Source organism: Cyphellophora europaea, assembly GCF_000365145.1.
Source record: "Cyphellophora europaea CBS 101466 unplaced genomic scaffold supercont1.7, whole genome shotgun sequence".
Taxonomy (NCBI): Eukaryota; Fungi; Ascomycota; class Eurotiomycetes; order Chaetothyriales; family Cyphellophoraceae; genus Cyphellophora; species Cyphellophora europaea.
In genome coordinates this window covers 627,038-640,768 of record NW_008481813.1, presented here as the reverse complement: position 1 = coordinate 640,768, position 13,731 = coordinate 627,038, and the positions used below count along the sequence as shown (strand labels likewise).

Below are 13,731 nucleotides of genomic sequence, written 5' to 3'. Positions count from 1 at the left end.
CGTTTCTGACATCTGCTTTTGCCTCAGAATCAAACGGTGGGTGTTTTTTTCATGCACTACTTTGCAGTCATATGGGCAAGGAGAAAATGATTCGTACTTACGACGGTCGTGCCCGTACCGTGCTGTCGCAGTGATTGGTATATGGCTTATGTTCAGTAGAGTCATGAAGGCGGCAATGGAAGATATCCCAAATATATCGATATCTCGAGTCTCGATATTTGACTGACGTCTCGCAACTCCACGGGCTTCCACCGCCCACTGTGCGTCCTATGATGAGCAAAAGGAGTGCGCCTCGAGCAGATCGGCGTGGCAGGACGCCTGATGCTGAGGGGCCAGCTGGCCTCGGGCCACAAGGATATAGACACCATTCGCTCACTGTCATGGAGCAATCATTGCACTCTGCTGCCAGACACAACGCATCACTACCTTCGCCATACTTACCTCTTCCACCATGACCGAGATCGCCACATCCCTCGCCGACTGGCCGTACGCCTGGGCCTACTTCTTCCCAGTCATGCTCCTCAGCATCGCCATTGGCACCTTCACTCCAGCGGCACATAGCATACTCGAGCAAGGCGGCTTCCCGCAGCCGCGCCACCAGCCGCTAAACGTCTACGTCTACTTGTTCGCAGGGTGTCAATCGGCAGTTGGGCTTTCGGTGGCTGTATTGGAGGCCCTGGGCGACTGGAAGGCCGTTGGTGTCATTCTGGGCTGCCTGACTCCCATGGCATTGCTGAGCACGTCCCTCTCCGCGGTCAAGGGCGGGACAGGTTTGGGGAGCGCGTTCTGGACTCATGGCGTGATGACTGTGATCGGAACGCGGGCAGCTTGGAGGCTGGTGCAGGAGCACTGGTGAGCGAGGTGGTTTGCGACTGATACTATTGTACGCCGAGTAAATTTGGAGGAGTGGACTTGCTTATACATCGCTCCAAGGTGATACAAGCACTGACAAGACTTCAGAGCAATCGGCAACATCGAAGACTTATCTGATGCCAAGAACATTAAGTGCTGGATTCGATTCGGCTAAGCGCACATTGATTCCTAGGTATACTCAAGCTCACTGTCCAACCGTGCAGCATTTTATACCAGACATCATTGGAGTGACCTTGGTGGGGGTTTTTTGAATCCTAGAGTATCCAGGCAATACGAGCCACGTTTCTGTCGTCGGGTCAACGAGGCTGGAAAACGTGGGGGATAGCAGGCTGCGGTAGCCTCACCTGAAGTCTACCAAACTGACAGCAGAGGCTCCGTGAAATGAACCGCTGCGAGTTGGAGGTGCCCTCCCGTCGATCTTGTCACCCCCTGGTGACTCGTCGATCACTCTCTGCTCGTTACCCCATCACGTCTGATCTTCCTCTTCTGACACGGGTGTCTCAGTTTCCTCAGCAGCCTGGCAGTCGCTGTAAGATCATGTTTTCGATAGCTGGAGTGTCGAAGTATAGCTTGCCAAGTCGTTTCCCAAGACAGGATGTTGGTAGATGGACTCGGGGATCTGTCTACATCGAGCATATACTGTTCCTGAGCGTCAAGTACCGTACCTCCCCATGGGTGCACTGTCAAAGGTCTGCATACTAGTCAGCGTGCTGACGCTCTATCACGAACACAAAGAATTCGAAGATACTGGCCAGGCTGCTACCGAGCATGTAAGCCAAGATGCCAATGCTGACAAGAAGCTGTTAGCCCCTTAAATGACTAAGCTGACTCGCTTGGACGATGTCCTTTCACCCCGAACGCCATACCGGCGTATTCTAGGGTTCGATCTGACTACCTGCTGGCTTCACTTGTCCCATCGGTCATGATGCAATGCCAGAATACAGGTTTGTTGTCCAGAGTGGACGCAAACTGTCCCATAGAGAGCAACAGATCTCTTCGTCGCAGACCAAGGCTCATGCCGCAAGGGTCGCTCACCAGAGGCGAGTCGTACGAGTGCAAGAGGCCTCGGCTCTTACGGTAGCGAAGCGGATATGTGTGACCGAATACCAGGATGAGGGTCGGGAACAGGACTCTCGCTTGCAGGATCAGCATGAGAGCACGTCTTTGATGCTTTACAAGGGAAATTCAGATCCGTTTGGTGCAGCGGTGGCCACAGAAGTCACCCCTAGAATCAACCAGATCTTAACCTTTCTGCAAGATACTTACATACCGAACACCTACCCAGGCAGTCCATCATGGGTGAGAAGTTTTACCTGCGGGCGCTTCTTCAAAGACCAAGCGAGGCTGATGCTGAGTGAAGCGCCGGCCTTCTGCGAAACCCTGCCGTACCTGACAATGCTAGCGAGCAACTCCGGCAGTCAAGCGCTGGAACGTGAAGCAATGTCGACGCAGCTCCAAATCATCCAGAAAACCAGACAGGCCGTCTCGTCGAACTCGGAAGCCAACCAGCAGCATCTGCTGCTCTTCACCAAATCGCTGTTCGGCGCGGCCATGATCGAGCAGGACATGCGTGCCGCGAGCTCCCATGCTAGGGTGCTCAGCCATTTGCTCCAACGGCACCTCGATGCCGGGACATGGAGATCTCTACCCGTCGACCTCGTGACCAACTGTCTCTTCTTCATTCTCAACCACTCGCAAATGATGCTCCGCAAGTCCGTGCTCGAGATCGACACCTGGGCCGACCTCTACATCCAGCACGCAGCCAGGCCCGTCGTCGAGTACCTCGCGCCTCTTCACTCGTGGTTCGACAACCGCCTGGACCCCTGCCTCAGCAACAGCCATCTGCGGCAGGATTACCGCGCCATGTACGAAACTGTGTGGCTGTGGTCGCAGGAAACGCGACCCTCGCCGGCGATCTCGCAGGACGCGCTGAACCAATACTGCGGGCTGCAGCACAACGTCGTCTCGATCCGCCTGGTCAACCACTTCGTGCACTTCACCGATCAGCTGAGCCGCGCCACCAGCCTGGGCATGCCACCGCGCAGAGAAGCGCATCTGGTCTGCCAGGCGATATTGGCGCTGAGCCTACTGGCGTTCCTGGCGACGTTTGTGGGGAATCCGAAGATGGGGACGCGGTATATATGGAGGAAGCATGGCATGTTCCTGACGAGGCTGCAGCTGCTGCTGATGAGTCGGCTGAGAGACGGTGGGCTGCTGCTCGGCGAGGGAGAATTCGGCTTCGAGTACCGCCATGCGCTGCTGTGGGCTTACTGGGCCGGCGCGACTTGGGAACATCGGGAACGCGAAGCGGACACGAATCCTGTGCATGGCTGGTTCAACACACGTTTTGCGAAGCAATGTCAGGTAATGGGTCTGAAGAGCTGGGAGCAGGTCGAGACGGTGTTGAACGGCTTCGCGTTGGCTAGACTGGCGCAGCCTCCTGGATCAACCTGGGTAGGTGTCCTTCTGGTGGAGACATGGCCGAGTAAGGACAGCAACAGATTCAACTGAGGATGCGTTTCAATTCCAGCCCGGTAGTCATTAGGTCGCAACACCTCCGCCTTTTTCTCGCTCTTCCGTCCCCATACCACCTCCCTCCACGCGCCTGACCACACTCTGCCTTCTAGTCCAAGCCCTCTTCCCACGCCTCCCATCAGCGTCCCTCTCCGGCAAATCCACCACGAACCCCACCCCTCCCAACACAGCACTAACGGCCATACACCCGCCCACAAAGCCCACCAATGCAGCCCACTTCCCACCCGCCGCACTCGCCCATCCCCTCCCCCTTCGGCTCCCACCCCTCCTCAACAGCGCCTCACTGACCGGCCCACAAACCACACTCCCCGCCCCCCTTCCCGCACACATCACCCCAAAAACCATCTGCGCATCCCTCTCGCCAAACAACGTGCCCATGCGCGCCCACAGCGCACAGAAGCCCGCGGCCGCGAACCCGTAAGCCAGCGCGAAGAGGTACAGCTGCACGGGCGAGTGGGCGTAGCCCCAGAGCAACAAGACACTCAGAGCGGAGAGCGTAGAGGACAGGATGGCGAGGAGGTGGATGTTGAGGTGGTCGGAGAGCTGGCCGAAGGAGACTTCGCCGAGGATTTGGGCGAGGTTGATGAGGGCGAGGGTGAGGGCGCCGGTGGAGGAGGGGAGGTTGAGGGTGGCGGTGTAGGTTGGGAGGTAGATCAGAGGGAGGTAGAAGGCGAGGGATTGGAAGAGGTTCGACACTGCCAGGATGTAGAAGATGGGTCGCTTGTAGAATCGGCGTGTCGTTGGAGGTGTGTCCTGGCGGATAAGGTCGAAGTTGCCGCCGATGGTCGAGACGAGGGTGTCGTCGCAAGGCTCGCGGCCACTGCGAGAGGCCGGGGTGGGGTTCGGGGTGGTCACGGAGAGCGAAGACCTGCGCAGGATCGTGGTTGAGCCTCGCTCCCGTAATACCAGAATGCAGGGACCAGGTACGAAGAATGTGATGGCGGCAAAGATGAGAAACGTCGTCCGCAGGCCGTAGCGGTACAGGAGATGCTCGGCCATGAATGACCATGCCACTCCACACAGATCTAGGACAATGGTGTTAGTCGGTCTGGACCGGGGCCCACGGTGAGGCCGCGAGATGGATCTTTTTGGAGGGAATGGCATGTCAAGGGCAACCTCGAGGCTATAGGCAGAGTTACTCACCACAGAGAGCAAAGATGATGCCATAAGCCATTCCACGATGAGACAGGAACCACGTGTTGACGATCAGCAGCAGAGGGTTGTCAGCAAGCAGGATACCAACACCGTAGAGTAGACCCTGAGTAATGATCAACGCCGGTATTGAGGGTGAGAATGCAGCGCCCACGAGAGCCAGGACTCCCAACAGCCACCCGACCCAAACATAGTGAATCCGTGAGGTGCGCGTGTGTGTGCAGAGATAGACTATGAGTGGAGCCGCAAGAAAGGGCACGCCAGATGAGAGGCCGCCAATCCAGGCTGAGTTGTTGCTATTGTCAAAATCTGCACTATTTTGGTAGAAGGCGTGGAAGACACCGAAGCATAGGTAGATCCCTACCTTCCGTTAGTGATCAGGCGCGTGTCAAGGCATGGGAGAAGCTTACCACAAGGGAAGGACGACACTATCGTAGCGGCAATCAGTACCCGGTAAGCTGCCCATCCCTTGTCCCTAGGCGGCGGCTTTGAGCCGATGTGATGCTGGGAACTTGGGGGTATCGTTAGGTGCGACAGTACGGGCTTGGAGCGTGACGAAGTGTTCGAGGTGCTGGCGGGAGAGGCCGGCGTTGGGAGATCAGGCTGCTCGTCCATATGTGAGGCCACCACGCCCGTCGGATCGACCTGAACGGCGAAATCGAACGAGGTACTCATGCTGTGCTGAGGTGGAGTCTGGATGTCAATGAAGATGGCACACAGTGAGGCTCAAGGGAAGCCCCAAGTTCATATGTGAGGATGTGGCCACTCTTGTGGCAGCCACGAGGAGGCACCGACACTTTGATGGGTTGGGATGCCATCTGGGCCAGCGAAGACCTGCAGGAGCAAGCATCTGGTATGAGGACAGGTGCTGTAACAACATTGGGCCTTCACCTCGGCTACAGAGGTTTACTGGCTGTTAGCAGTTTCATTGTAAGCCGGCAAAGACGAGTCGAGAGTCCAAGCGGCTCACGCTGCGGCTGGACCGTCATGCTGGTGCAGTCTCAGCCCTTGAGTCTCAAGCCATAAGCCACGGGTTGCGAAATGCGAGTGTTGGTGCTAGACGAGCACGACACCCGGCTCATGTAGAGACCTTCGTGGTTAGTTAGCGGCGGAGCTGAGGCCTGCTTTCGTAGCATCCGCATCCTCTTCCTTACTACAGCTCAAGAGCCGAGACTTGGTAAAGCGCTTGCGCCATGTAGGTTGAGGCAAGGTTCGCATAGCCACCCAATTGGGGACGCCAATCAGCCAAGGACAACGCCTCGCGGGGTAGGTCAGCCCTCAGCCCGGGCGCTCGCCTTCAGCAAGCCACGAGCAGTGATAATCAGAAGGCCTACGGTAATATCAGTATTGAGTAGTTGCAGTCGGTAGCGAATCATGAGTGTCATCATTCATAAGCCATATAGTAGCCTCGCCCGTTTTCTACTCCGATGCCATAATGCCTTTTCCGCTGCCGCTATTAGCTGGCAACTGTCCTGCCGCCGCTGGCTGGAGGGTATCTATAAGAACTTTTCAGCATAGACTTTGTACAAAATATCGGGCTGAGGATCTCTCGCGACGGCAAACGAGATCCTCAGCCGCCCCTAACTTCGAGATATTGCCCACCGCGCCAGCAGCCGGTCACTGTATAGATTCGAGCCAAGCCACCTCTGTCGAAGGACGAGGGGCTGACACCAGGTTGCCAAACAGGACATGACATCTTCCTTGGAAGTTCCAAGTTCCGTGAGCACGGTATCGAGAACTTGCTCAAATGGGATGTCTCTAGCCTTGAAGTCTGCACGACCTCGGTCGATCTCACAAAGTGCGTGAAGACTGAATATGGTAGCCTCGTCGATGACGACCGTAGGTTGGCTCAAGAAATTGGTTGGATCGGTCGTGGTAGACCGGTTAAGGACCTCCTGGTAGCCGCTTCGTGCAATGTCGCGGCGGCCCTGATCAACGTATGTATCGGCGAGGCGCCTGATAGCCCCTCGTGTCAAAGCATGGTTTCTCCCGTGTAGATTGTTGCTCTCCACGCACATCGAGTTGCCTATCTGGATAGCCTCGTCGAAGAGGTGGCGCCTCTTGAGAAGGTCGACGAGCGATCGCTTGGCTTGACATGTCTCGTTATCCATTTGCCCTCTTTCCTTGGTCAGAATCTCAACCATGATTCTCAGAGCTGGTTCAGCAGCGCAGTCCAGTACCTGTTCTGACTTGAGCAGGCGTAAGATACACGATAGATCGTGTTCGTCTCCAAGAATGACGGACGACAATTTGGCAAGATAGCGTAAGAGTGCCGGTCGCAGCCCTGGGAGGAAACTCCAGCGCTCGTCGGTGAAGGTCATGATGAACAACCTCAAGAAGGCTCGATGCTGTTCATCAATAATGACCTTGGCCTGACTGCAGGCCTGGTGAACGAGCAGCCATCCTCCGTTTCGAGCCTGGCCAGGGATGCTCTCTAGCGCCAGAAGAATCTTCTCAAAGAAGGTCGCGACTTTGGCGGCAGCTTGCCCTGACTGAACCGTGCTTGAGGCTGCTAGCGGCGCGAAAGCCACTGGCGACGGGATAGCCATCGATGCAGATGGTTGAGGGGCCAGATGCCATTCGAAATACTGTTGCACGTGCCAGGCAACGGATTCGGCAGGGTCGGACAAGGAGGTACGGGGGGGTGTGATGTCGGCTGGAGCTGAAGAAAGGGATCGCCCACGTCTGTGACTGGAGCCAGGAGGCGTCAGAAGTGTTGCTGGCGGGGTAGCGGTAGTACTGTCTCCAGTAGAGCGCTCACCGACGCGGAGAAGCTGCTGCTCCAGAGCCTTGGTGGGAAGGGCGTTGGCAATATTTTCGTGGACACCGGTCTTCTTGCAGTATCGGCGTACAAGGTCGAGTCGAGCCGGGCGGCCGTTGAATTTGAGCTTCTGTAGCGTGTCGCCCTTAATGTCGTTGTCATTGATGAAAGAGGCGATCTGCTCCTTCTCGCTTGCCTTAACGTATTTGCGGAGGCGCCAAGATTTGATGCGCGTTTTGTACATCTTGGTCCTGTCAATCAAGTCAATACTTGCCTAGCAACAATACTCTAGGGGACTTACGTTGCGTAGAAGCCATGCTCCTGTTGTAGAGTGCGTTGGACGTCTTTGAGGCGTCGACCGCGGTTGATATACTCTTCCTCGAAGACATGTCTAATTCGCGCCCAGTCTTGCTGCGATGGAAGCTGTCGCGGTTGTGTAGGATGCAGAGCGTCGTCACTATCGTCGTTGTCCGAATGTACTCTATCATATGGGTTTGCAGGGTCCATTGATCGTTGGAAGATTTGTTGTTGGTACGGAAGTGCGTGATTGATGTCGCCAGCCTTGTGGGGCTTGATCCTGATGAAGGTGGTGCATGCTGACGGGGCCGAGCAGTGAGCTATATACACGAGCCTTCGCTTCGGCTGGGACACGAGGCATCAGACACACTATGGCATCATGCGTGTGATACCAAGTGGTCCACCCGGACCGGCTTGAGGCTTGTGGTAGCCGTCATGGGCGTATTGTGGCTTCGATAGCGGCAGGGGGATGTTTCTGGAAGGTTTCTAAGGTCCGTGGGGGCGAGGCTGTGGTTAAGTCACCAAAGTCCCACCTATCATTCGCTGTGAGGGTAGCTTCTTTTGACTGTGTTAGCGGCCTTAACGGAGGGCGGCACAACGGCACGGCGGTACGGGACAGCCTGGGAACTTTGGTCAGCCTCCACAGACTATGTGTACCTACCACACCTGTTCTCATCAACACGCAACAGCGTTGTTGACGTGCATGCCATTACGACGGCATATCTAAGTCGGACCGGCAGCATATTTACAGCAAGCAGAGTGCCATGGGCTAAGCAGCAATCCGCATTACTGTCGCCAACAATGTGCTTTGCCATCCTGCTTGTCGCTTCTGCTGTTACTGCTCTATCGGGCTGTGGCCGTACCGGCGTTCATGCATCATCGAACATCACAAAACCTTTGGCGAGGGCAATGCTTAATGCCGAGCGACCGGTTTCTCGCTTCCGGGTATTCCTGACTGATGAGGAGGACGGGATCTGGCACAGCGACTAAACAAGTGATTGATGAGGCGCAGCGGAAACTTGGGTGCATCACTTGCACATTTCTGGATGGGATATGGAGCCTCTGTGATTGGCCAACGGCGCCGACCGTCTTGGCAAGACTCCACTCTTCGACCGCGTCTTTGCACAGCCTCGACGAACACCCCCTGGACCCCCTCTTCGTCTCTCCCGTGATCTATCGCTTGTGCTGTACCCCTGTTGATGCATACCACTTGGGTTACTGAACATCGTCACTTGGGTTCATTTGTGTGCCACTTCTGGCGATTTGGGCACGACCCGCATGAGCCCGAAAAGCTCGATCAGGTTTGGCGTGGAGCGTACGGTTGCAGAGTAGGAAGCGTGGAGGTTGTCAGCAACCGCAGACATTTCCAGCTCTACTGGCGACCGGACCGTCCATACAAATTTCCAAGCTGTGCAGGACGACCAGACAGCATCGTCGCCACGCCATTCGCCCATGTTGCCTAAGCGCCTCGTCAGGCGAACTTGCAGCCGTGCCGGCCAGTCAGTCAAATAATTGTCCTCGGACCGCATCTATACCACACCTGCATCCGACCCCCCCAGCTTATCATTGTACTAGCATTGACCTTCAATCAAGCTGACGAACTTCCCAATTACTTGTTTCGGAATATCCGTTCTCCGTGTTGAGCCTCCAGCTTCGTATGTCAGATTTGACCATTTGCAGCTGGCTTCGACTCGACTTCGCTTTGCACCTAAACCGAGCAGCCACAATATCAGTTCCAAGGGTAACAAAAGTCCCGATGTCTCGCTCGGTGGACCCCTAGTCGCCAGTTCAACCTTGTGATCTTTGGCAGGTCATTCCCAGGCTTCCAGTCAATCGAAGCATCTGGCTGCCCCTCTCGAGAGCCAGCCCTAGCCGCAGCTCCCAGGCACCATTCATACCGAGACTGTTCCCAACCTATCCCCCGTCCGAGCCACTGATCCTCGTAAGCCCCAACGACAAAGCCTCCAAGCTTGAGCCCCAGCTCGTCGGAACGTGCATAACGGCATTATCTCAGCGACAGAGCTGATCGGATGGTGGGGAAAGGAATTTGTACCGTGATATTGACATGGAGCGAGAGACCCCACGAGGCGGCCGCTGAGATCAGGCTCCAGAAAAAGCTCTTGGTCTAAAGTCCTCCTGTCATTATAACAGTATCGCACTCATGATACCCACCCAAAGGATGCATACCCAGTCAAAAACGAGTTTCGGCCACTCGACCAATTACAGCTCCGGTATGAAACAGAGCACATCTATGCACCCCACCTATTCCCTGACTTTCAACCTCGCTATTACTACTCAAGCCTAGATTCCTATCGCATTGCATCCTCAAGCCTCGTTGAGCTTGTCCGCGTGGCGGTAGAATGGCGGCAATGGCTCCAGTTTCTGCCTCAAGACCCACACCTTGAAGTGCCACCACGCGTTTTTCAACTGATAGCTGGCGTGCCTCCTGGTCGACACGTTGAAAACCTGATCCAACTCCTCGAGCGTAAGAGCCTACATTTTTTTTCCGTCAGTCCTGTGCTGTCGTTGCGGAGATAACCCGCAAAGATGTTCCGTAAGGGAAAACTCACCTTGGTCTCCGGCACCGCCAACAGGATCCACACCCACAAGATCAGACACCATGCACCGTACCAGCCAAACGCACCCTGCGGCTTAAAGGCGCTCAGCAAATGCGGCCAGGTGAAACTGAGAATAAAGTTGAAGCACCAGGTCGTCGCGGTGGCCCAGCTCATCCCCACATCACGTACGTGCACGGGGAACGCTTCGGCCGAATAGGTGAAGGGCACGGGACCTTCGCCAGGAGAGTAGAAGACTTCGAAGAGGTACATGCCGGTCGTGACCATGCCGACTTTGGCCTTGTTGGCGGTGAACCAGAAGGAGAAGCCGGTCCAGAGCAGAAAGACGGAGAGGAAAGGAAAAGTGAAGAGCAGTAGGTTCCGGCGGCCCCATCTGTCAATGGTGAAGAGGGCGGGGATGGCGAAAACCCAGTTCAGGATGCCAGTGCCCATGCTGGCCAAAAGGGCGGAATTGGTTGAGTAGCCGGATTCGATGAAGATAGTGGTGCTGTAGTAAGCAATCACGTTGACCTGGAGAACAGGAAAAGGCCATGTCAGCTACGTATGAAGTGATATGGACGGAAGAGAGGGGGTTATGCAAAGGTAACGTACACCGCAGAACTGCTGACCGAACATGACGATCCAGGAAGCGAGTGTGGCGCGCCTGTTGCGTGGCACGGTGAACAGTTCGACGAACTGCGTGAAGAGATTCTTGCCCTTGTTGGCCTTGCGCTCCAATTCGACACCCACCCAGGTGTAGTAGGTGTCACGGGCTGCTTGCAAGTTGGTGAAGCGCAGCTTCTGGAAGGAGCGGAACGCCTTGTCGGTCTTGTTGTGCTGGATATACCATCTATACAGACACGGTATCAGCCAAGGGTGTCTTGTAAAAGATTCGGGGGTATATCTGCAACTCACCTTGGACTTTCCGGACAGAAGTACACCTGGGCGCAAACGATCAGCGGCAAGACGACGGTGCTACCGAGCATCAAGCGCCAACCCAGGTCTGGGCTGATACCTGTACTGGGACCGAACGCCACGCCCATGATGTTCCCCAGCATGATACCAAAAGCTACCCCGTGTCAGTTGTTTAGTGTCAGTCATTTCGCTGTTACTCACCCGTCCACATCTGCCACTGCATCACGAGGGCGCCACGGATGGGTGCAGGCGCACACTCTGCGGAATAGACTGGAACGGTAGAGGACTTGGGGCCGATCCCAAGGCCGAGCACCTGGCGCAGATCAATCAGCAGCCGTTGGGGAACCACGCTGGGCCAAGGCGGTGTGTGAGACTTACGAAACGCGCCAGGAACAAGTTGACCCAGCTGTTGGCCACACCCTCCCAGATGGAAGCAACTGCGGCAATGAAGCAGCTGATGAAGATGGTGCCGCGTCGGGCAAAAATCTTGTTCATCGGCTCCGTCAACCAGCAACCCAGAATCGCGCAGCACAGGTACGGAGCTCCCACGACAAGGCCCGTCAGATTGTCGACCATACCCTTACTGAATCGCTACAACCCCCGCGGTGGGGAAAGTCAGCATAACGGACCTATACGGCGAAACGAAAACCCAGGCGATGGGGGTATCAGAGGCTCCGACAAGAATAAGGCAAAGCGACACAAAAGCATCACAAACTCACCTTCTGCGTAATACCCAAGTCCTCCAGATACAGCGCCTGCGCGCCATTATTGACCGTCTCATCCATGCCCTGCACCGCAGCTGCCATGCTGCACATGACGACCAGCCACCACAGCATGAACGGCTGGCTCCAGCGATGCGTGTGCTCGCGCCGCAACGCCTCACGGTCCTCATCGCTCAGCTCCGCGATCCGCTCGACCTCGTGCGGCCGCTGCGCCACCAAGGCACCCTTGCGGAAGTCGGCGGTGAACTCGACGAGGTTGTGGTCCTTGCAGAAGGTGTCGACGTCGGCGAGGAGTTGGTCTCGAGGGATGCCGGAGAGCGGGTTCTCGAAAGCGGCCGAGAGCTTGGATTCGTCGACGTCGACGAATGATTTCTTGCGTGGGGCTCCGGTGGTGCTGGTCTGAGAGGCGTGGCGGTAGCCTTGCTTCTCGGGGTCGGCATTGGGGGACGAGTGCTGCACGTTTTCGATGTTGGTGGCAGTGGCGTCCGAGTCGCGGTGCGGATTGAAGGCCCCGTCGGACGTCTTTTCGTTGATGTCGGCCATGATGGCGGGCGGGCTATCTGGTGGACGGCGAATGGCTCAGTGATGCCACGTGAGCATTGAGTCAGGGTGTTGTGGCCAGACAAAAGGGTAGGAATAAACTGTGGGTGGTCGCAGCCGAGTTGTCACGCACTGGTCTACGCAACAGAAGCTATAGACGCGAAAAGGCCAGGAGAGAAAAATCATAGAGCAATCCAAGGCCAGCTCCCACCTTGTATATACATCGGCCGGCCACGAAACGTATCTCGATCCCATTCTCCACTCGCCAGCAACAGTCCTACACCAGACACTCGCACGTGAACGACTATCCCAGTCCTCGAGAATGACTTCATCCAGCAGGGGCCTATCACGGTATATCCCGCGGCCCACGAGCTGGAACCCGCGTCGATGAACTACCAAGTCGCGTTAATGAGGATACGCGGGACGGACTTCACTATGACTTCATAACGCACCAGTGCACCATGTGCCGCTCCCGCAACCCCCTGGTCCTACAGTATTATCAGTCTCTGTTCCCCACTTCCCTGCCCGCGACAAACAGGGGGGCACTTCCGTGCTCTGCGCAAAACTCCAGGACCCGCGGCACCGGTCAACCCGAGGGTGGCATACCCCCTTCCCGACGGCGAGCTTATGCGCAAAGGAGTCTTCGCGACTCTGCTACTATCACGATACCGACAATTCTCACCAGCAAGCCTCCTCACAACCACATATGTAGAAGAGGGCCAAAGCATCAGTAGAATCTTCTGCACAAATACCAACACCGTAACCACTCCCATAAAAATATACACAGCGCCCGCAGTACCAGACACGGGCCCATCTTGGAACAACCCCGGTAACCAGCCCCCGGAAACTACAGTACTGTACCAATCCCTCAAGCATCCACCCACTCACCCCCCTACAGTAGCACTGTACATCACTCGACTAGCGACCTACGCACTACCTACTATACCACAAACTCCAAGAATTTTACTCCACACCAAGCTTCCCGCTTCCGGGGCTGCAGTGGGCCTAACGCGGCTTTGCATGGCGTGCTTGGGTGTTGCTTGCGGGTGCTTGTGAGCTGTGGCAAGAGCTTGGGTTGGCTTGGTCGGCTTGGGTCGGCTTGGTCAGGGTTGATTTGGGCTTTGATCGACACTCAACCCAAGACACGCGGGGCGCGATATGGTGGGGGGTGCCGGGGGTGACGGGGCCACTGACACTGACGCTCGGTGGTCCCTTGCAAAAAGTCCCCCCTTAGGGTCGCTAAACCCGGGGGAAGAAGGGGGGGGCTCACCATACGGAGTAGTAGTGTAGTGTGAGTGGTGTCATAAGAGGAGAGAAATGCAGAGTACTCCGTACTCCGTACAGATCGGAGATCGTAGACCGCTATCGTCCCACAGAGGTT

The 13,731-nt window shown here is 56.2% G+C and overlaps 5 protein-coding genes across 5 annotated transcripts; 2 read left to right on the top strand and 3 right to left on the bottom strand.

Annotated features, from left to right (window-relative positions):
- Positions 1-451: 451 nt before the first annotated feature.
- Positions 452-856, top strand: HMPREF1541_07326 (uncharacterized protein; the record flags this gene model as incomplete). Its single annotated transcript, XM_008721650.1, has 1 exon — positions 452-856. One exon carries the CDS (start codon positions 452-454, stop codon positions 854-856), a length of 405 nt encoding a protein of 134 aa, XP_008719872.1.
- Positions 857-1,803: 947 nt separating this feature from the next.
- HMPREF1541_07325 (uncharacterized protein) lies at positions 1,804-3,384 on the top strand (the record flags this gene model as incomplete). Its single annotated transcript, XM_008721649.1, has 1 exon — positions 1,804-3,384. The coding sequence occupies one exon, from the start codon at positions 1,804-1,806 to the stop codon at positions 3,382-3,384; it is 1,581 nt and encodes a 526-aa protein (XP_008719871.1).
- Positions 3,385-3,414: 30 nt separating this feature from the next.
- On the bottom strand, positions 3,415-5,235 carry HMPREF1541_07324 (uncharacterized protein; the record flags this gene model as incomplete). Its single annotated transcript, XM_008721648.1, has 3 exons — positions 3,415-4,433; positions 4,552-4,920; positions 4,971-5,235. The coding sequence occupies 3 exons, from the start codon at positions 5,233-5,235 to the stop codon at positions 3,415-3,417; spliced, it is 1,653 nt and encodes a 550-aa protein (XP_008719870.1).
- Positions 5,236-6,140: 905 nt separating this feature from the next.
- On the bottom strand, positions 6,141-7,828 carry HMPREF1541_07323 (uncharacterized protein; the record flags this gene model as incomplete). The annotated part of the gene is made up of 2 exons (XM_008721647.1): positions 6,141-7,572; positions 7,623-7,828. The coding sequence occupies 2 exons, from the start codon at positions 7,826-7,828 to the stop codon at positions 6,141-6,143; spliced, it is 1,638 nt and encodes a 545-aa protein (XP_008719869.1).
- A 2,115-nt stretch (positions 7,829-9,943) lies between these two features.
- HMPREF1541_07322 (uncharacterized protein) lies at positions 9,944-12,353 on the bottom strand (the record flags this gene model as incomplete). The annotated part of the gene is made up of 7 exons (XM_008721646.1): positions 9,944-10,111; positions 10,189-10,704; positions 10,786-11,023; positions 11,089-11,242; positions 11,290-11,401; positions 11,467-11,679; positions 11,808-12,353. 7 exons carry the CDS (start codon positions 12,351-12,353, stop codon positions 9,944-9,946), a joined length of 1,947 nt encoding a protein of 648 aa, XP_008719868.1.
- Between the last annotated feature and the right edge of the window lie 1,378 nt (positions 12,354-13,731).